This window comes from Podarcis gaigeae (genome assembly GCF_964106915.1).
Source record: "Podarcis gaigeae genome assembly, chromosome: 8".
Lineage (NCBI taxonomy): Eukaryota > Metazoa > Chordata > Lepidosauria > Squamata > Lacertidae > Podarcis > Podarcis gaigeae.
In genome coordinates, this window is record NC_139684.1 from 83334746 (window position 1) to 83352944 (window position 18199).

Genomic DNA, 18199 nt, shown 5'->3' on the forward strand with positions numbered 1-18199 from the left:
TGAAGATTGCCAAAGGAGGGAGTCAGGCTGTGCCCTGACCAAAGGCCTGGTGGAACAGCTCTGTCTTGCAGCCCTGTGGAAAGATGTCAAGTCCCGCAGGGCCCTGGTCTCTTGTGACAGAGCGTTCCACCAGATCGGGGCCACAACCGAAAAAGCCCTGGCTCTAGTTGAGGCCAGCCTAACCTCTCTGTGGCCCGGGACCTTCAGGATGTTTTTGTTTGAAGACCGTAAGTTCCTCTGGGGGACATACATATTGGGGGCCCCAAGTAAGCGCCACCCACGTAATCGACTGCAGGACGTGGCAGGCACACATCATTTGAATGGCAGTGCCCGTCAACTTTGGGAGAGCCCGGCCCCCCTCAAATATTTTATTGCTTCACCCCATCAGAACTGCACAATACTCACCCATTGGCTCCTCCAGCGACAGAAGCTTCTTGCCCAGGGACACGGTGCCCCCAAAACCCCGCTCGGACCTGGCATCCAAACATTCTTCCACACTCAGCAGGAAACCCTGGGGGAGGGGGGGCATAGGAAGTTTAGGTCAAGCCAGGGCACCGGTCCATCTGGGTAGGCAGGTGGGCGGACGGTCCGCCTGCCGACCACATGGTGTTACCGTGGCATTGTGTAAAAAGTGCTTTGAAATCCCAGAGTTGGGTCTTCAAAGCACCTTGAAAGGGAACGGTTCTTCCCCCAACTTTAGCAGAGGGGTCCATAGATCCCCTTTGCTGAAACAGTGGTGTAAAAATCCTGTTTCAGCTGGAGGTTCTGATGCACCCCTGATTTTGAGAGGAGTGTGTCTCAGAATTGCACGCACAAAGGGAGTATTTTCCCAACCCCATCTACTTAACAAGGGATCCTATACAGCTGATAAACGAGGGTCAAATCCTGCTCGGTCTGACTGCGCGCTGCCATTCACTGCTGGGACCAGAGGCCCACAGCCAACACAAGATTTAACCCTGCCATAACACCTAATGGAGGGGACGCGGGTGGCGCTGTGGGTTAAACCACAGAGCCTAGGACTTGCCGATCAGAAGGTCGGCGGTTCGAATCCCCGCGACGGGGCGAGCTCCCGTTGCTCGGTCCCTGCTCATGTCAACCTAGCAGTTCAAAAGCACCTCAAAGTGCAAGTAGATAAGTAGGTACCGCTCTGGTGGGAAGGTAAAAGGCGTTTCCGTGCAATGCTCTGGTTCGCCAGAAGCGGCTTAGTCATGCTGGCCACATGACCTGGAAGCTGTATGCCGGCTCCCTCGGCCAGTAAAGTGAGATGAGCGCCGCAACCCCAGAGTCGGCCATGACTGGACCTAACTGTCAGGGGTCCCTTTACCTTTAGACACCTAATGGGCAAGGTCAAAAGTGACTCTTCTGGGGTTTCAGGCAGTGGATCTCTCCCAGCCCCACCTGGAGAGGCCGGGAGTTGAACCGAGAAACTTCTGAATGCCAAGCAGACGCCCTCCCACCGAGCCACAGAAAGGAAAGAGGTTCCTCGCAAAGGAGCCTTCTGTGATCTGGGCAGGAGGGAGCTTTGGTGGAAATGGATTGGAAGAGGCTTCGCTCCCTCCTATGGACGGGTAATTTCAGCACCTACCAGGCTAAGGGAGGGCATCAGAAAGCCATCGGGCTCCAGGCCACGGGTGCGCTTAGGGAGCCCCGCCTCCAGGAAGACATCTCTCTCTTCCTCCACGCTCAGCTCCCGGGCCCTGTTGGGTGAACAATGGAAGGAGGTGGGAGAAAGATGATATGAGATGATGCCCAGACAAAGTTACCTATGTGTTTATTTATTCATTTATACCCCACCTTTTTTATGGGACACAGGTGGAGCTGTGGGTTAAACCACAGAGCCTAGGACTTGCCGATCAGAAGGTCGGCGGTTCGAATCCCCACGACGGGGTGAGCTCCCGTTGCTCAGTCCCTGCTCCTGCCAACCTAGCAGTTCGAAAGCACGTCAAAGTGCAAGTAGATAAATAGGTACCGCTCCAGCGGGAAGGTAAACGGCATTTCCGTGCACTGCTCTGGTTCGCCAGAAGCGGCTTAGTCCTGCTGGACACATGACCCGGAAGCTGTACGCCTGTTCCCTCGGCCAATAAAGCGAGATGAGCACCGCAAACCCAGAGTCGGCCACGACTAGACTTAAATGATCAGGGGTCCCTTTACCTTTACCTCACCTTTTTCCCTGGCGGAACTCAAGGTGGCTCACAGATAAAAACAGGATGTAGCGCGGGCACAAAGAACAGGACTTTAAAACTATAATCCAACATCCTCCCCCCCGCTTTTTTACTTAATTTTTTATTTATGTAAAAACGAGGTGGTCAGTTAAGTATTAATGCTAAAACACTGCCAGAAACTGAGGCTACATTTAAAGCACGATGACACCACTCTAAACAGGCATAGCTTTCCCCCAAAGAATTCTGGGAGCTGTAGTTTGTTAAGGATGTGGGAACTCCCATTTGGATTGAATTTACGCGGAATATATTAGGTTACCGACAATTATGTGTGTATTAGAATCATACAAATATATACATCTGTATATTCACGCATGGTAATGTATTTTTTCTTTCATTCTCACTTTTTTCTTTCTCCCCCCCATCTTTTCATAAATGAAATTCTCTTAATAAAATACTAAAATAAAATAAAAAATATGTTTTTTTAAAAAAGGGGGGGATGCGCAAAGTTGTCAAAGTGGTTTAACAATCAACCCCTCTTCACAGTGAACTCTAGTTCTGAGAGTGGAGTAAGGTTTTATTATTATTTGGTTTTATTATTTCTGCTCCAATTTACCATTTCACTTGCAAGCCACCGGGGGGGGGCAGGGGGGAGCATATCACATTTTATTTAAAAACTGCTATATAAAAGCCAACCCTCCCTTTATCTCATGGGTAGGCAAATTAAGGCCCAGGGACCAGATGTGGCCTAATCGCCTTCTAAATCCGGCCCGTGGACGGTCCAGGAATCAGCGTGTTTTTACATGAGTAGAATGTGTCCTTTTCTTAAAAATGCATCTCTGGGTTATTTGTGGGGCCTGCCTGGTGTTTATACATGAGTAGAATGTGTCCTTTTATTTAAAATGCATCTCTGGGTCAGTTGTGGGGCCTGCCTGATGTTTTTCATAGAATCATAGAATCCTAGAGTTGGAAGAGACCACAAGGGCCATCGAGTCCAACCCCCTGCCAAGCAGGAAACACCATCAGAGCACTCCTGACATATGGTTGTCAAGCCTCTGCTTAAAGACCTCCAAAGAAGGAGACTCCACCACACTCCTTGGCAGCAAATTCCACTGTCAAACAGCTCTTACTGTCAGGAAGTTCTTCCTAATGTTTAGGTGGAATCTTCTTTCTTGTAGTTTGGATCCATTGCTCCGTGTCCGCGCAGCAGAAAACAACCTTTCTCCCTCCTCTATGTGACATCCTTTTATATATTTGAACATGGCTATCATATCACCCCTTAACCTCCTCTTCTCCAGGCTAAACATGCCCAGCTTCTACATGAGTAGAATGTGTGCTTTTATTGAAAATGCATCTCTGGGTTATTTGTGGGGCGTAGGAATTCGTTCATTCCCCCCCAAAAAATATAGTCCGCCCCCCCCACAAGGTCTGAGGGACAGTAGACCGGCCCCCTGCTGAAAAAGTTTGCTGACCCCTGCCTTACCTCTTCCTCCCACCCACGGAGGCCACCTGGCCATTTTGACCGCTCCCATCCTGCACGGCCTGGATCTTGACGGACGCCACCATCTCCACCACTTGCTCTGCCCCACATGGGGGGCTCCCTGGGGACTGGGCAGGGCGGGGGTGGCTGAGGCTGGTGTCGCTGCCCCAGCGGGGGAGAGTGGCCTGCTCGGGCGGGCGGGGGGAGACTCCGTGGAAGCTTCTCGAGCGAGGCCGCGGGGGCGGCGAGGTTGGCCGGGTCCCCGGCCCCGGGACCCCGGCCCGTTTCTCGGCCAGCCAGGGCGGGTGGTCGGTGCTGCTGAGCTGGAAATCGTCGTCCATCGAGATGTACGGAGCCAGCATCTCCAGGTCCAGGCCTTCGTAGTCCTGCAGGGGGCGGCAGAGAGCTGTCATCGGCAATGGGAACGTTTGCGGGGGACGGGTTGGGAACAAGCTCGGGAGAGGCTTGCGGAAATTCATATTCTCAAGAGGCAAAATGTCCTTTGATGAGCTCCCTGCTTTGCCAGCAGACAGTGTCGGGCTTACTTGGCGACAGGCAGACACAGGTATGCCAAGGGCACTGCGGGGAGTTTAATGGCGGCTAGACCAAGGTTGTCCATTGCTGCTCAAAACACCAGGTAATAATAAAATAATAGCAATAGTAAACTCAGGACAAGCATCAGTGGGGGCCAGTGACTTTGTCAGCTTGTCAAGGATGCCAAATGATGGTGCCGGCCTCATAGATTCCTTTTTTTAAAAAAAAAGAAAACACAGCATTCCTAAATTGACAAGTACTATAGAATTTATGGGAGCAGGGAGAATAAATATTCTAAAAAAAAACCACACACATATTAGTGTTTTTTTATAATTGTTTAGGGATAATTTTACAATTCCAGGTTTCGCTGCACATACGTGCGATAAACGTTCTGCGCACTTTGCACATGCCCAGAAGCGCTCTATCGCGCCACACGTGTGCCCAGAAGCTGCATTCTAGTTAGATTTTCGGGGTGCGAATGGCACCCCGGAACAGATCGAGTCCGTAACTAGAGGTACCACTGTACATAAAAATTGTACAGATTTTATATTTGCTAAATTGCATTCTTTTTTGTAAGCCGCTTAGAGACTTTGTAAAGTGTTAAGAGGGATATAAATATATGAGGTTGTGTGGTTTTTTTTTTAAGTAAGTCCTGTGACACCATTAAAGGCCAACTGGCTGAGGCAGCAAAGCCCCTTCCAACCTTCGCCATCCTGATGCCCTCCAGTTGTTTTGGACTACAATCCCATCAGCCCTCAGCTGACCTAAAGCATGGCTTCAATGTCAGTGAATGAACCGCACCTCTTCTCCATTTGTCTCCTCAAGAGGAGGGGAGTTTCCCTTTCAAGTGCAAACTTGGGGAACTGAAATTCATGCTAATTCGAGTTAGTGAAAACAAACCAGGATAATCAAACCGTAAGCCGATATCTTGGGTTTGTTTCCTCCCACTAAATCACAGCTCCCTGGGTTCATACGTAGCAGAAAGCTGTGGTTTTCGTCAGAAGTGGAACCGGAAGCTTTCACAACCCTTCTCTCGCTCGCGAAGGAAGGAGAGGGAACGGGCACAGAACAAGTTCGAGACTCCAGATCCCACCAGCATGGCGAGCAGTCAGGAGTGATGGGAGCTGCGGCCCAACATCCCCGGCACCCATCTAAGTCATGTTTTAAGTCACCTAAGCATAAGGGACGTGGGTGGTGCTGTGGATTAAACCACAGAGCCTAGGACTTGCCGATCAGAAGGTCGGCGGTTCGAATCCCCGCGACGGGGTGAGCTTCCGTTGCTCAGTCCCTGCTCCTGCCAACCTAGCAGTTCGAAAGCACGTCAAAGTGCAAGTAGATAAATAGGCACCGCTCCGGCGGGAAGGTAAATGGCGTTTCCGTGCGCTGCTCTGGTTCGCCAGAAGTGGCTTAGTCCTGCTGGCCACAGGACCCGGAAGCTGTACGCCGGCTCCCTCGGCCAGTAAAGCGAGATGAGCATCGCAAGCCCAGAGTCGGCCACGACTGGACCTAATGGTCAGGGGTCCCTTTACCTTTACCATTAAGCATAAAGGAAGCCATTTCTATGTTTGGCGCACATGCTGTTGGCACTGAACCAATGCTGAAATACTTGAAGCGTGTGGCACTCAGGACCCTGTGTACCTTGAATGTGACTTCTGCTACCCGTGTACATGTGGCTTTTTCTCATCATTGCTTTGCAGCAACTGCTTTATTGTGCTGGATACTGGAAGCCTGCTCCCTCCGTGATGACTTAAGGCTCCCCACTCTGACTTGTGACATTTCAATAACTTTAAGGGCTAGAAACTTGGCTTGTAAAAATAAAATGAACGCTGGCATTTGAAGGTCAGTGAGTTCAGTACCAAACTGAATGAACACGCATGGGAATGGACCTGAGTACAGTGGTGCCCCGCAAGACGAATGCCTCGCAAGACGAAAAACTCGCTAGACGCAAGAGTTTTCCGTTTTTTGAGGTGCTTTGCAAGACGAATTTCCCTATGGGCTTGCTTCGCAAGACGAAACGTCTTGCGAGTTCTTGTGAGTTTTTTTCCTTTTTCTTAAAGCCACTAAGCCGTTAATAGCCACTAAGCCGCTAAGCCGTTAATAGCCGCTAAGCCACTAATAGCCGTGCTTCGCAAGACGAAAAAACCGCAAGATGAAGAGACCCGCGGAACGAATTAATTTCGTCTTGCGAGGCACCACTGTACTCGGTTGGTCGCCGTTGAGGGGCCTGGTAGGAATTTTTCCACTTGGCAAATTGGCACCAGCCACTTGTTTTTTGCCTACCTCGTAGCAAATCGTTACAACCTTCTTGGTATTGGCGGTTAGGCATTGGTATTGTTCTGTAGACGGAAGAGGGGAGGTAGGGCCATCACCTGCCCCACATATAGAAGGGTAGTATGGTAAAGGATTCTGGGGGGCGTGGCCCTGTCTGAAGCCTGGGGAGGTGAGGGCCTAAGGCACGCCCCCTCTCGGTGACCCTGGAGGGGTTCCTAGTCGATGTGCATCAGCAGGACCCCCCTACCGGTGGTTAACCCTTCCCAGACTTCAAGCGGAAGGGCTGTAGTCGGTTAGGACCAATGCCTAAGCCAATACCGCTCATCACCTGTAACCAATAAAGTTGCGGCCTTATTTAGTCCATTAACCTTAATAATTGTGTCATGTGTCATTATTTCTACTGGGGGAGGGGGGTGGGAACTCGCCACGCAATGGACCTGAGCACTCTCCGTCCAAGGCTGGGAGCCCCCAAAGCAGGGGAGGAGTTTGGATTTGATATCCCGCTTTATCACTACCCGAAGGAGTCTCAAAGCGGCTAACATTCTCCTTTCCCTTCCTCCCCGCAAAACAAGCACTCTGTGAGGTGAGTGGGGCTGAGAGACTTCAGAGAAGTGTGACTGGCCCAAGGTCACCTAGCAGCTGCATGTGGAGGAGCGGGGAAGCGAACCTGGTTCCCCAGATTACGAGTCTACTGCTCTTAACCACTGCACCACACTGGCTCTCACTGGTAGAGCCTTCCCTGCCCAAAGATACCTGCAGGGCCGTCTCCATTGACTGAGTCTCCTTGCTGGAAGCAAAGAGCTTCTGCACGTTCTCCATGTCAAAAAGCAGCTCTTCTGGCAGCTCAACCTGGAGGGGGAAACAAAAGCAAAACATGGGCGAAGATGCTCTCGCTTTGCCAGTGCTCCTAGGATCAAGCCTTCGACAGCTCCAAGTGTGGATCTCAAGCAGAGTCCTATTTCTTATAAGGGAAACCTGATCTGTTGTCTTCCCATCTGTCTTGAGACACACAATGCAGTGTGCCTCTGGGGGTGAGGTCACAGCACAGGGTTAAAGTGACCTCTCCAGGAAACCTGGGCAGGCTGTCGGGAGACCCTGGACTGCCCAGATGACAACACCCTCCTCTCGGCCTCGCTGAGTTGCTCCAAAGCAGCGGTTCTCAACCTGTGGGTCCCCAGATGTTGTTGCACTACAACTCCCATCATCCCTGAGCTCTGGCCTTGCTTGCTAGGGGTGATGGGAGTTGTAGTTCAACATCTGGGGACCCACAGGTTGAAAAAGGCTGGTCCAAAGGAATGTGGAGCAAGGCATTTGGCGCCAGCTTGGCTACGGGAGTTTCCGGAAGGAGGCGTACAAGGCACCCTCCAAGCATCTTAGGGACTCTGGAAACCTGATCACAAGGTTAGGAATGCACTGCGGGCGCTCTGCTTACAGGGACCTGGTTGGCCACTGCAAGAACAAGATGCTGGTCTAAAAGGGATTTTGGTCTGATCCTGCCAGGGACCAGACTGAGGATGAATGGTGGAGACCGCCTCCCCCTTCTCCTGTACCTTCCCGAGAAGAGGAGGAAAGTATAGATTTACAACAGTGGTTTGCAGAGGGTCACAGCTCATAGAGGGAAGAGGGGCAAAACTGGGAAATAACAGGAGGAGCAGAGCAGCAACAGCTGGCTGACCACTAGAGAGCATCCCAGAACCCGCTTCTCCTAGAAACCGGCGAGCAGTGAAAGTAGGAGAGCAGAGAGCGAAGAGACAATTGACCCTAAGCAGCCACCGTAAGCAGGGGGGTGCTGTTGACAACTGAGACTGGAAGGGCGGAGATTATTTGGAGCAACGCCATTACTCCAAGAGGCAGCAAATCTACGCCTCTCTCTGTGAATATGGAATAAAAGGCACTGGTAAGACCTTCTCGTCTTTCCATTACTGGCAGCACGCTGTGAGGGAGGGGGATCCGATTCCCTGAAGCCTGACAGGTCCAGGGCCATTCCGACATTCTTAAATGCACAGGCCTGGTCACCCTTGTCATTTGCGCAGTGATACATCCCCATTAGGGACGCGGTGGCACTGTGGGTTAAACCAGAGCCTAGGGCTTGCCGATCAGAAGGTCGGCGGTTCGAATCCCCACGATGGGGTGAGCTCCCATTGTTCGGTCCCTGCTCCTGCCAACCTAGCTGTTCAAAAGCACACCAGTGCAAGTAGATAAATAGGTACCGCTCCGGCGGGAAGGTAAACGGCGTTTCCGTGCGCTGCTGTGGTTCGCCAGAAGCGGCTTAGTCATGCTGGCTACATGAACTGGAAGCTGTACACCGGCTCCCTCGGCCAATAAAGCGAGATGAGTGCCGCAACCCCAGAGTCGGCCACGACTGGACCTAATGGTCAGGGGTCCCTTTACCTTTACATCCCCATTCCTTCACCAAATAACCTTCCTCTTCTCCCCCTCCGGGCAGGTGACCCTGTGTCTGCAACACAGCCTCAGAGGCACCAAATCCCCCAGGCAGGCCATCCGCCTGCACTCTAAACTCATCCCCCATGGAGAAGGACTCCCTTCCCAAAGTCCACAACCTCCTTACCGGGTTCACTGGGCTCCTGCCTCCAGAAGTGTTCTTGGCAACCAGAGCAGGCTTGGGCGGTGCGGCCGGAGGCCTTGCCCGCAGGGTCCCTGGCGCTTGGCTCTGGGCCCCGGGGGGGTCGAAGATGGGGCCCAGCAGCTTCTGGAGGTCGGGGCTGCAGAAGCGCTTGGGGTCCAGCTGCAGCTCCTCTTCGCTGATGTTGGTGGGGCGCAGGAAGGCCAGGACTTTGGGGCCGCGCAGCTCTGGGGAGAGGAAAGAGGGAGTGGCGGCATCACAGGCGAGGGTCCGGCTTGGTTCCCCACCTCCCTGTCCCGCAGAAAACCTCCCGCCCGTGACTCCTGCCACTCCATACCAAAGCTGAGGTTGATGATGGTGTCTCCCCCGTTGGCGTCCAGGTCGTCAAGGGCCCCGTCGGAGTCCAGCCCCTCGAGGGAGGGCGGGGGCAGCCGGCGGTGCTCCCCTTGCCGCTCGGTCTGCTCCAAGGAGAGTACCAGGCCCATCTCTTCCACCTGGCTGTAAAAAGGGCGTCGAGGCAAGGAGGTTGTGAACCTAAGGATACCAGATGTCCCCGTTTCCCAGGGACAGTCCCCAGATTTACAAAAAAATCCCCATACAAAATCCATTGTAGTTGAAAAATGTCCCCGGATTCATTGAAAAAATCTGGTAACCTTATGTTAACCGAGCACGGCAGGGCCAATGCAACTGGCAGTCACAGACACCTGAGTGGGCAGGGAGGGTGTGGTTGCCAATATTTTACATCCCTTTTTTTCCTTCTCTCTCTGTGTGTACCCACGTACCTACGGGACCGCCTCTCCTGGTATGCCCCGCGGAGGACCTTAAGGTCCACAAATGACAACATTTTGAAGGTCCCAGGTTGCAAGGTGGTCAGATTGGTCTCAACTAGGGCCGGGGCCTTTTCAGTACTGGCCCCGACTTGGCGGAACGCTCTGTCACAAGAGACTAGGGCCCTGCGGGACTTGACATCTTTCCGCAGGGCCTGCAAGACAGAGCTGTTCCGCCTGGCCTTTGGTTTGGACTCAGTCTGACCCTTATGTTTCCCTCCCCTTATGGTTTTGATCTATCGGCTACTTTTAAAATGAGGCTGCATTTTAAATTGCATTTTAACCTGTATTGTAAATTGGTCCCCCCCCCATTATGTTTTTATTGTAATTTTACTGGTGTTACCCCCCTGAGCCTGGCTCTGGCTGGGGAGGGTGGGGTATAAATAAAATTTATTATTATTATTATTATTATTATTATTATTATTATTATTATTATTACACACACACACACACACACACACACACACACTATTCATATTCATTTAGAATAAAATAAAATAATGCAGAGGCATGACTTGCTACCAAGCAATGTGGGCACCTAGCTCTTTGTCTTCTTGCCTTGAGAAGGCCTCTGATGCATAAAGTGGCAGCGGGTGCAGATTACCGTATTTTTTGCCCTACAGGGCACACCGGCCATAGGACGCACTTATTTTTGGGGGGGAGGGAATAAAGGGGGAAAATTATCCCCTCCCCCCCCCGAGCCCCAAAGGGCAAAGAAGCCATGACAGCGAGCAGGATGGATCCCGCTCGCTGTCCTGGCTTCATTTTTAGCCACGGGGCTGGGGGTCCGGGAGCGAAGCCCGAGCTTCCCCCGACCCCAGCCCCCAGAACAGGTCCGAGAGCGATGGCGAAGTTGCGCGCACCGACCCCTCTCGCTCTCCAGGCTTCAGCGAAAGCCTGCATTCGCCCCATAGGATGCACACACATTTCCCCTTCATTTTTGGAGGGGGAAAAGTGCATCCTATAGGGCGAAAAATACTGTAATTCTACTCCCGGGCGGAAGAATAAAAAAAGGGAATGCAGTTGGCAGCAAATCAATGACTGGGAAAGCTCCAAACCTCTGCTTTTGCTGAGTTAGAGCTCCCAGAGCTATCCAGCGATGAGGACACAGCTATGACGTGTTTTGGGGAGCTTTGATTTGCAGTTCTGAGGCTGTCGTGTTAAACTACAGGTAACTCCCCACTTACGTGGAGTTTACGTTCCGAAGCACCGTGCATTTATGTGAAATCGCGCACACTGGCAACGACACAGAAAAAGTCCGCAAGCTACACCTCTGGAAACCCCTTTCAAAAATAGCAAAAATCCACAGAACTTCAGCACAATCGCTCCCTCCGAACTTCCTCGCTCAAACTCCAACTCTCCACGGGTCTCAAAGTCAGTGCAAGGGGTCCTGGGATTGCACTTGCAAAGGCTTGTGGGATTGTTTTCTCACATTTTTTTCCTGTTTTAGGGCCATTCTTGCCCCTTTTCGTGCCACACATGCATGTTCACATGTGCCTTGAATGTGCGTAAATGGGGAGTTGCCTGTATTAACTAGCCAGATGCAGTTACATAATAATACTAATAATTATTATTATTATTATTTATTATTTATACCCCGCCCATCTGGCTGGGTTTCCCCAGCCACTCTGGGCGGCTTTCAACAATTAAAATACAATAATCCATTAAACATTAAAAGCTTCCCTAAACAGGACTGCCTTAAGAGGTCTTCTGAAAGTATGGTAGTTGTTTTTCTCTTTGACATCTGGACACAAGATGAGCGCTTTTGGATACACCTAGTCCACTCTCCCTGTTTCCTAAAGTGGCCAGAAACAGAATGTGCACAGGCTCCCAAACGCAGAAAACCTGGAAGTGATTGTTCCAGTTTTGGAAACGTTCTTTTTGAACCTGAGCATCCAATCAGAAGCCCTGATTTGATTTTCGAACGTTTTGGAAGCTGAATGGACTTCCGGGACAGATTCCGTCTGACCTCCGAGGTATGACTGTACTTAAAAACTGAACTCAGTGTTGCCCAACGCTACTCTTCAGACTGAAAATACAAAACTTCCCTGTCTAGAGTTGTTGACAAGATCTCCAGGCTACTTCCCCAAAACCAAATTAGGAACAAGGGGGATTCCTCGTGGCTGGCAGCTGATGATAAGCCCCTGGCTTTCTTTCCTCCGAAGAAACATAACACTTGCCACTGAGTAACTTAAAAACAGCACAATCCCCCAAACCTGAGGTTTCACATTTCTCGGAAGCTTTGCCACAAGATCAGTTCCAAAAATGGTAAAAATCTGAAAGTCGCACGGCGTTGCGTAGCTTCTTTTGTTCATATGCTTTCTATCAGGACTAGGCAAACTCCGACCTTCCAGATGTTTGGGACTACAATTCCCATCATCCCTAGCTAACAGGACTAACGGTCAGGGATGATGGGAATTGTAGTCCCAAACATCTGGAGGGCCGGAGTTTGCCTATGCCTGCTCTATATGCTAAATCTCTGAGGAAAGCCCGAGTGCTAGCTGACAGTTCGTTGTTCCTTCTGAGCAGTATTATATTTCTGTTCTCCAAGACTGTGTCAATTTACATTTTTGGTTCCTTTGTTTTCCTTCTGTATTTCTCTACACTTAAAATTAATTAAAAAACACTCTGTGGGAAAGGGAATGTAAGTGGTAAAGGACTCCATAGTGGGAATGTTGTCAATTTAGCGAACGTAATGACGAGACCATAGTTATTTTATTGCCAGAAAATTTAAGTCGCTCTTGTCACCAACAAACTAAACAAAACAAAAAAATTCCTTCCAGTAGCACCTTAAAGACCAACTAAGTTAGTTCTAGGTATGAGCTTTCGTGTGCATGCACACTTCTTCAGATACACTGAAACAGAAGTCACCAGACCCTTCTATATAGTGAGAAGGTGGGGAGGGGTATCACTCAGAAGGGTGGTGGGAATGGGTGATTGGCAGATAGCTGTGATGAGCCTGTTGACGACTCTTAACGACTGCAATAGGTCTTACAGGAAAAAGCAAGGGGTGAGAAGGTGAAAAATGGCTTTGTCATGTATAATGAGATAAGAATCCAATGTCTTTGTTCGGACCAGGTCTCTCCACGGTTTTAAGTTTGGTGATAAGTTGCAATTCAGCAGCTTCTCTTTCCAGTCTATTTCTGAAATTCCTTTGTAGTAAAACAGCTACTTTGAGATCTTGTATAGAATGTCCTGGGAGATTGAAGTGTTCTCCTACTGGTTTCTCTGTCTTGTGATTACTAAACAAAAAACCTTTAGGGCATCTCTATATAACATTCACCGTTCCTACAAGCCTCCCAGTCCAGGATTGTTCATTTATCTGGGGGGGACGGACACACAAGAGACACACCACCCCTTCCCAAACTCTGACCTCAAGATGAAGTGTACACAGACGATGCTCTCGGGCTGGGAGTTCTTGCTGCTGGAGATGACCGTGGCTTGAGTCTGGGTCCACAGGTAACCGCCGTTCCTGGCCAGGAAACGGTAATGACCGGTAACCGCCTGCCCCTTGCTCAGCACTACCAGAAGGAAGTGAAACACAGACAGTCTAGAACAGACAGACAAACGGATAAGCTGGGAGGTGGAGGCGGCGAGACAGGAAGGCGTAACAGGCGGCCGCCGCTCTTGTTTACAAGCTAGTCGCTTACGGAACTGGAAATCCCCTACCAAGGCAGATTTTCTCCCTCTTGACGCAGAGCGTCCCACTCATCTTTAAATGCCTGCAAAGCCCTTTTCGCCGCAGTGGTGCCCTCCTGATGCGTTGGGCTAAGGCTGCATCCACATTTAAGGCATTGAAAGTTTACACAGTCCTGGCTCCCCCAAAATAATTCTGGGAGCTGTATTTAGTTGTTAAGGGTGATGAGAGTGTTTAGGTGAAGGGACCCCTGACCGTTAGGTCCAATCGCAAACGACTCTGGGGTTGCGGCGCTCATCTCATTTTATTGGTCGAGGAAGCCGGCGTACAGCTTCCGGGTCATGTGGCCAGCAGGACTAAGCTGCTTCTGGCAAACCAGAGCAGTGCACAGAAACGCCGTTTACCTTCCCCCCAGAGTGGTACCTATTTATCTACTTGCACTTTGACGTGCTTTCGAACTCCTAGGTTGGCAGGAGCAATGGGAGCTCACCCTGTTGCGGGGATTCGAACTGCCGACCTTCTGATTGGCAAGCCCTAGGCTCTGTGGTTTAACCCACAGTGCCACCCACATTTAGGGTGTTTAAGAGTGTTTAGGGGAGCCCTATTCCCCTCACAGAACTACAGTTCCCAGGGTGGTTTAGCAATCAACCCTTCTTGATGCTGATAACTGCAGCTCTGGGAGGGATACCGGGGTCTCAAAGCAATTCTCAGCACATTTAACAAACTGCAGGCCCCAAAATTCCTTGCGGCAAGCCAGGACTGACTGCTGGTCTACAATGTGGCCTACAATTCTGACCAGCTCCAGCCACCTGGGCTATCTTGGACTACAACTCCCATGAGCCTCAGCCAGCTTGGCCATGTTGGGCGACAACTCAGATGAGCCCCAGCCAGCAGGAACAGGTTTTCTGGAGCTCATGGGAGCTGTAATCCAAAAAACCTGAGGAAACACCAGGTTGACAAAGACCTGCTCTTATCTGCAGCAGAAATTGGAGAGACTGTGTCCACTCTTCCCTCATTAAGTCACCCCCTTTCGAAGGGACCCCACAGGAGTTTTTGCCCCGCCTTGTCTGTGGCTTATTGAAAGCACTGCACATGAACGGTCCACTCTGCCAGAAACATCATTTCATGTTGGCTCAACCACCTCAGAATCCACCCTACATTCAGTGCCAGCAACAAGGGAAAGAAAGGAAACTGAGGGGTTTGTGGGGAATTTTGGGGGGAAATGTACAGCGACAGGGACGTAGAATGACAGCGCATGTGGGGAAGCAAGAAAAACTGGGAGCCGTGAGGAAGGCACCAGCCAACTCTGTGGATTTCGACTTCCCAGTTTTTGCCTTTAAAATAATGAGGACTAGGAACTTGCTTTTTAAAATAGAGACAGGCAACGTTGCAAAGAAATCGGCTTCTCTGTATTATGATGCCTGATTAACAGAAGGAACCGGCCCAGGACACAGCAGTTGTCCTGTTTGGTTCCATATTGTGTGTGCTTAAATGTGTGTAAAAAATATACATTCTGCGCACACACACACACACACACACACACACACAAAAGCAAAAGCTGAATCCACTAGCCTGAATGAATCATGCAAATGAAATTAGCATTTATCTGATCATTTGGCCTTTCGTTTACCCTGCTTCCACCAGCCACAGAGAAACAGGCAAAGAATAAGGCAGACCAAGCAGTCCCCAGCTGTCTCTGTATTCTGAGGTTCTACCCAACACCTCTTCAAGTTTAAGGACTAGAAACTTAGTTTTAGGAGAAGTGAGAGCCATGGCTTTGATTCCTGATACTACGTTCTGTACCCTGCGCCAAGGCTGCGATAAAGCAAACTGGAGGAAGGCCACATCTCCACACATTTAAAGTGCAATGATACCACTTTAAACAGCCATGGTTTCCCCCAAAGGATTCTGGGAGCTGCGGTTGTTAGGACACCCCACTGCTCTCCCAGAACTACAGTTCCCATAATCCCCTGGGCAGAAGGATGGATTGTTAAATCACTCAAGGAACTGTAGCTCTGGGATCAGAGGGGCCTCCTAACAACTCTCACCTCCCAGAATTCTCTGGGAGAAGCCATGACTCTTTAAAGTATGGCGCACAAATGCAGTCAAAGTTCTTCTCTTTTCCATTTTTGCTGCAGGGAACGGTTTTCCCCAGATCAGGATCCTGCTCCGTGTTTGTGTGTGACACTCAGGGAAGGTGTAACTTACGGGTGTTGATGCTCTTGCTGACAGAATCGGAGTCCAGGGCGTGGATATACTCGTAAATGGAGCAGCCCAGCAAGTCTTCAGGCGTGTAACCAGCCACCTCTGCAATCCTGCCCGGGGAAATGTCACATGAGAAAGGCAGAGTGGAAGATCTCTACCCAAGGGTGGAGGCAACTCTTCCAGTTCACATGTACCTTTACAAAACCACCACATCAATGGCCTAGGGGCTCAGATACCAAAAAACAACTCCCTTATTTTATTTTATTTATTTCCAGTATTTATATATCGCTTTTCAGACAGACTTTGCAAAGTGGTTTTTGCGTAAGATCATGACTACAGGAGCTACTATGGGCTCTGAATGTCCCTCATGCTTTTTGCATCACTGCCCTCGAGGCGAGACGGCAGAAAAATCCCCCCTGATGTCAGAGAAGTCCTGTCACTGCCAATATCTCCATCTTGTCCATCACTTCCTCCTGTAACTTTGGGGGGGGTCCTCAAAAACTGCCAGGGCAAAGTAGGGTGGGAAAGACACCCAGCGGATCCACAAAAGAGATCCTAATTCTCAAGCAGGAGGCGGGCGCTGCATTGCCCGTCACCGGAAAGTTCCGGAACATGGAATCCCCAGGCTCCCCACCAACTGCCTCCAACGGACCGCCTCAGCTTATGGCCTGATCCCGGCTTTTGTCAGCCTGGTGTCTTTCAGATGCTATGGACAACAACTCCCATCAGTTCAATGTCAAGGACCCTGAGTTAATTCTGCTACAGTCATACCTCATGTTACGTTTTTTCATGGTATGCCCTGCGGCGACCCAGAAGTACCGGAAAGGGTTACTTCCGGGTTTCGCCGCTCGTGAATGCGCAGACGCGCAAAATGACGTCATGCGCATGCACAGAAGCAATGAATCACAACCTGCTCGTGTGTAGACGTGCCACTGCAGGTTGCGTTCCTTTCATGTTGCGAACAGGCCTCCAGAACAGATCCTGTTCGCAACCAGAGGTACCACTGTATTTGTCCAGCTGACTGCAGACTGACTGCCTGGAGTCAGCTGGAAATTCGTTGTCAGTGAGGACTCTTCAGATTTGACCGTTGGAGGAGTTTAAGGGGAAAGCCCTTCTGAAGTAAGTTTACCTCAGAAAGGGTGGCTGAACATGTCCCCCAGCCCTCAACTTGGCCTGTAAATCCAATCCTCCTCAAGTTATATACAGTGGTACCTCGGGTTAAGTACTTAATTCGTTCCGGAGGTCTGTTCTTAACCTGAAACTGTTCTTAACCTGAAGAACCACTTTAGCTAATGGGGTCTCCTGCTGCTGCCACGCCGCCGGAGCACGATTTCTGTTCTCATCCTGAAGCAAAGTTCTCAACCCGAGGCACTATTTCTGGGTTAGCGGAGTCTGTAACCTGAAGCGTATGTAACCCGAGGTACCACTGTCCTGTTCTTGTTCCGTTTGCCATCGAGTGAAGTATTAGAAGTTTCTTTTCTCTCTGGGCTCCGTCTGCTTTACTCCAGTCGCTCTGCTTGCCCTGCGAGCGCCAGCCACCATGGCCGTTTAGGATGGCAACTCCCACCAGCCCCACCCGGCGCAATTTTCCAGCCCTCCGTGCCTCATGCTCACCTCTCATCGCAATAGGTAAACTTCATATCCATGGTATGGCGGCTGAGGAAGGTGCCGCTGTCCAGCGGGGTCTCGATGTTAGCGGGGTGCGGGATGGCCTCGCAGATGAGCACCAAACACCGCAAAGGGGGCTCCACGAAGCCGCCTTCTGCCTCCTTCCCCCCTGCTGGCTTGGCGGGCGCATAGGACCGCATATGGCCGGAGCAATGGAGCACCTGCGAGAGGAAAAGAAGAATTGGGGCAGTTCCAACCCACCAATTCATTCACAGACCCGCCTCCAGAAGCTGTTCTAAGATGGCGCTGCCTCTCAGAAACATCCTTACATTTTCATTCATGCTGCTTGGGTTTTTAAGACTTTAATTTTCAGATGTAAAGGTAAAGGGACCCCTGACCATTAGGTCCAGTCGTGGCCGACTCTGGGGTTGCGGTGCTCATCTCACTTTACTGGCCGAGGGAGCCGGAGTACAGCTTCCGGGTCATGTGGCCAGCATGACTAAGCCGCTTCTGGAGAACCAGAGCAGCGCACGGAAACGCCATTTACCTTCCCGCCGGAGTGGTACCTATTTATCTACTTGCACTTTGACGTGCTTTCGAACTGCTAGGTAGGCAGGAGCAGGGACCCAGCAACAGGAGCTCACCCAGTCGTGGGGATTTGAACCGCCGACCTTCTGATCAGCAAGTCCTAGGCTCTGTGGTTTAACCCACAGAGCTACCCGCGTCCCTAATTTTCAGATAACGAGTTGCAAATACAAAACCACCCGTTGTGCGTCTGTACGATGTGTCTATCCCACCTTAACAGTGATGGGAAAAAGAATATACAGTGGTACCTTGGTTCTCGAATTTAATCTGTTTCGGGAGTCCGTTCAATTCCAGGGATTGTTCGAAAAC

General features: G+C 50.7%; 1 protein-coding gene and 1 long non-coding RNA gene across 4 annotated transcripts in view; one reads left to right on the forward strand and one right to left on the reverse strand.

The window, feature by feature from the left end:
• The window catches only part of LOC310851803, a 153057-nt gene extending 149566 nt beyond the window's left edge, over positions 1-3491 (forward strand). Inside the window, exon 3 of the long non-coding RNA XR_014567824.1 lies at positions 3473-3491. This is a non-coding gene — a long non-coding RNA (uncharacterized lncRNA). The remainder of the gene's footprint in view (positions 1-3472) is intronic.
• Positions 1-18199, reverse strand: part of HIF3A (hypoxia inducible factor 3 subunit alpha) — a 66053-nt gene that overhangs the window by 7453 nt on the left and 40401 nt on the right. For all 3 annotated transcript variants that reach the window (XM_083753777.1, XM_083753778.1, XM_083753776.1), the window contains exons 6-14: positions 17312-17526; positions 15701-15807; positions 13229-13376; positions 9366-9526; positions 9014-9255; positions 7198-7293; positions 3643-4025; positions 1586-1697; positions 406-511 (exon numbers count right to left, since the gene is read on the reverse strand). In XM_083753777.1, the coding sequence (XP_083609903.1) occupies positions 406-511; positions 1586-1697; positions 3643-4025; positions 7198-7293; positions 9014-9255; positions 9366-9526; positions 13229-13376; positions 15701-15807; positions 17312-17526 (1570 nt within the window). The remainder of the gene's footprint in view (positions 1-405; positions 512-1585; positions 1698-3642; positions 4026-7197; positions 7294-9013; positions 9256-9365; positions 9527-13228; positions 13377-15700; positions 15808-17311; positions 17527-18199) is intronic.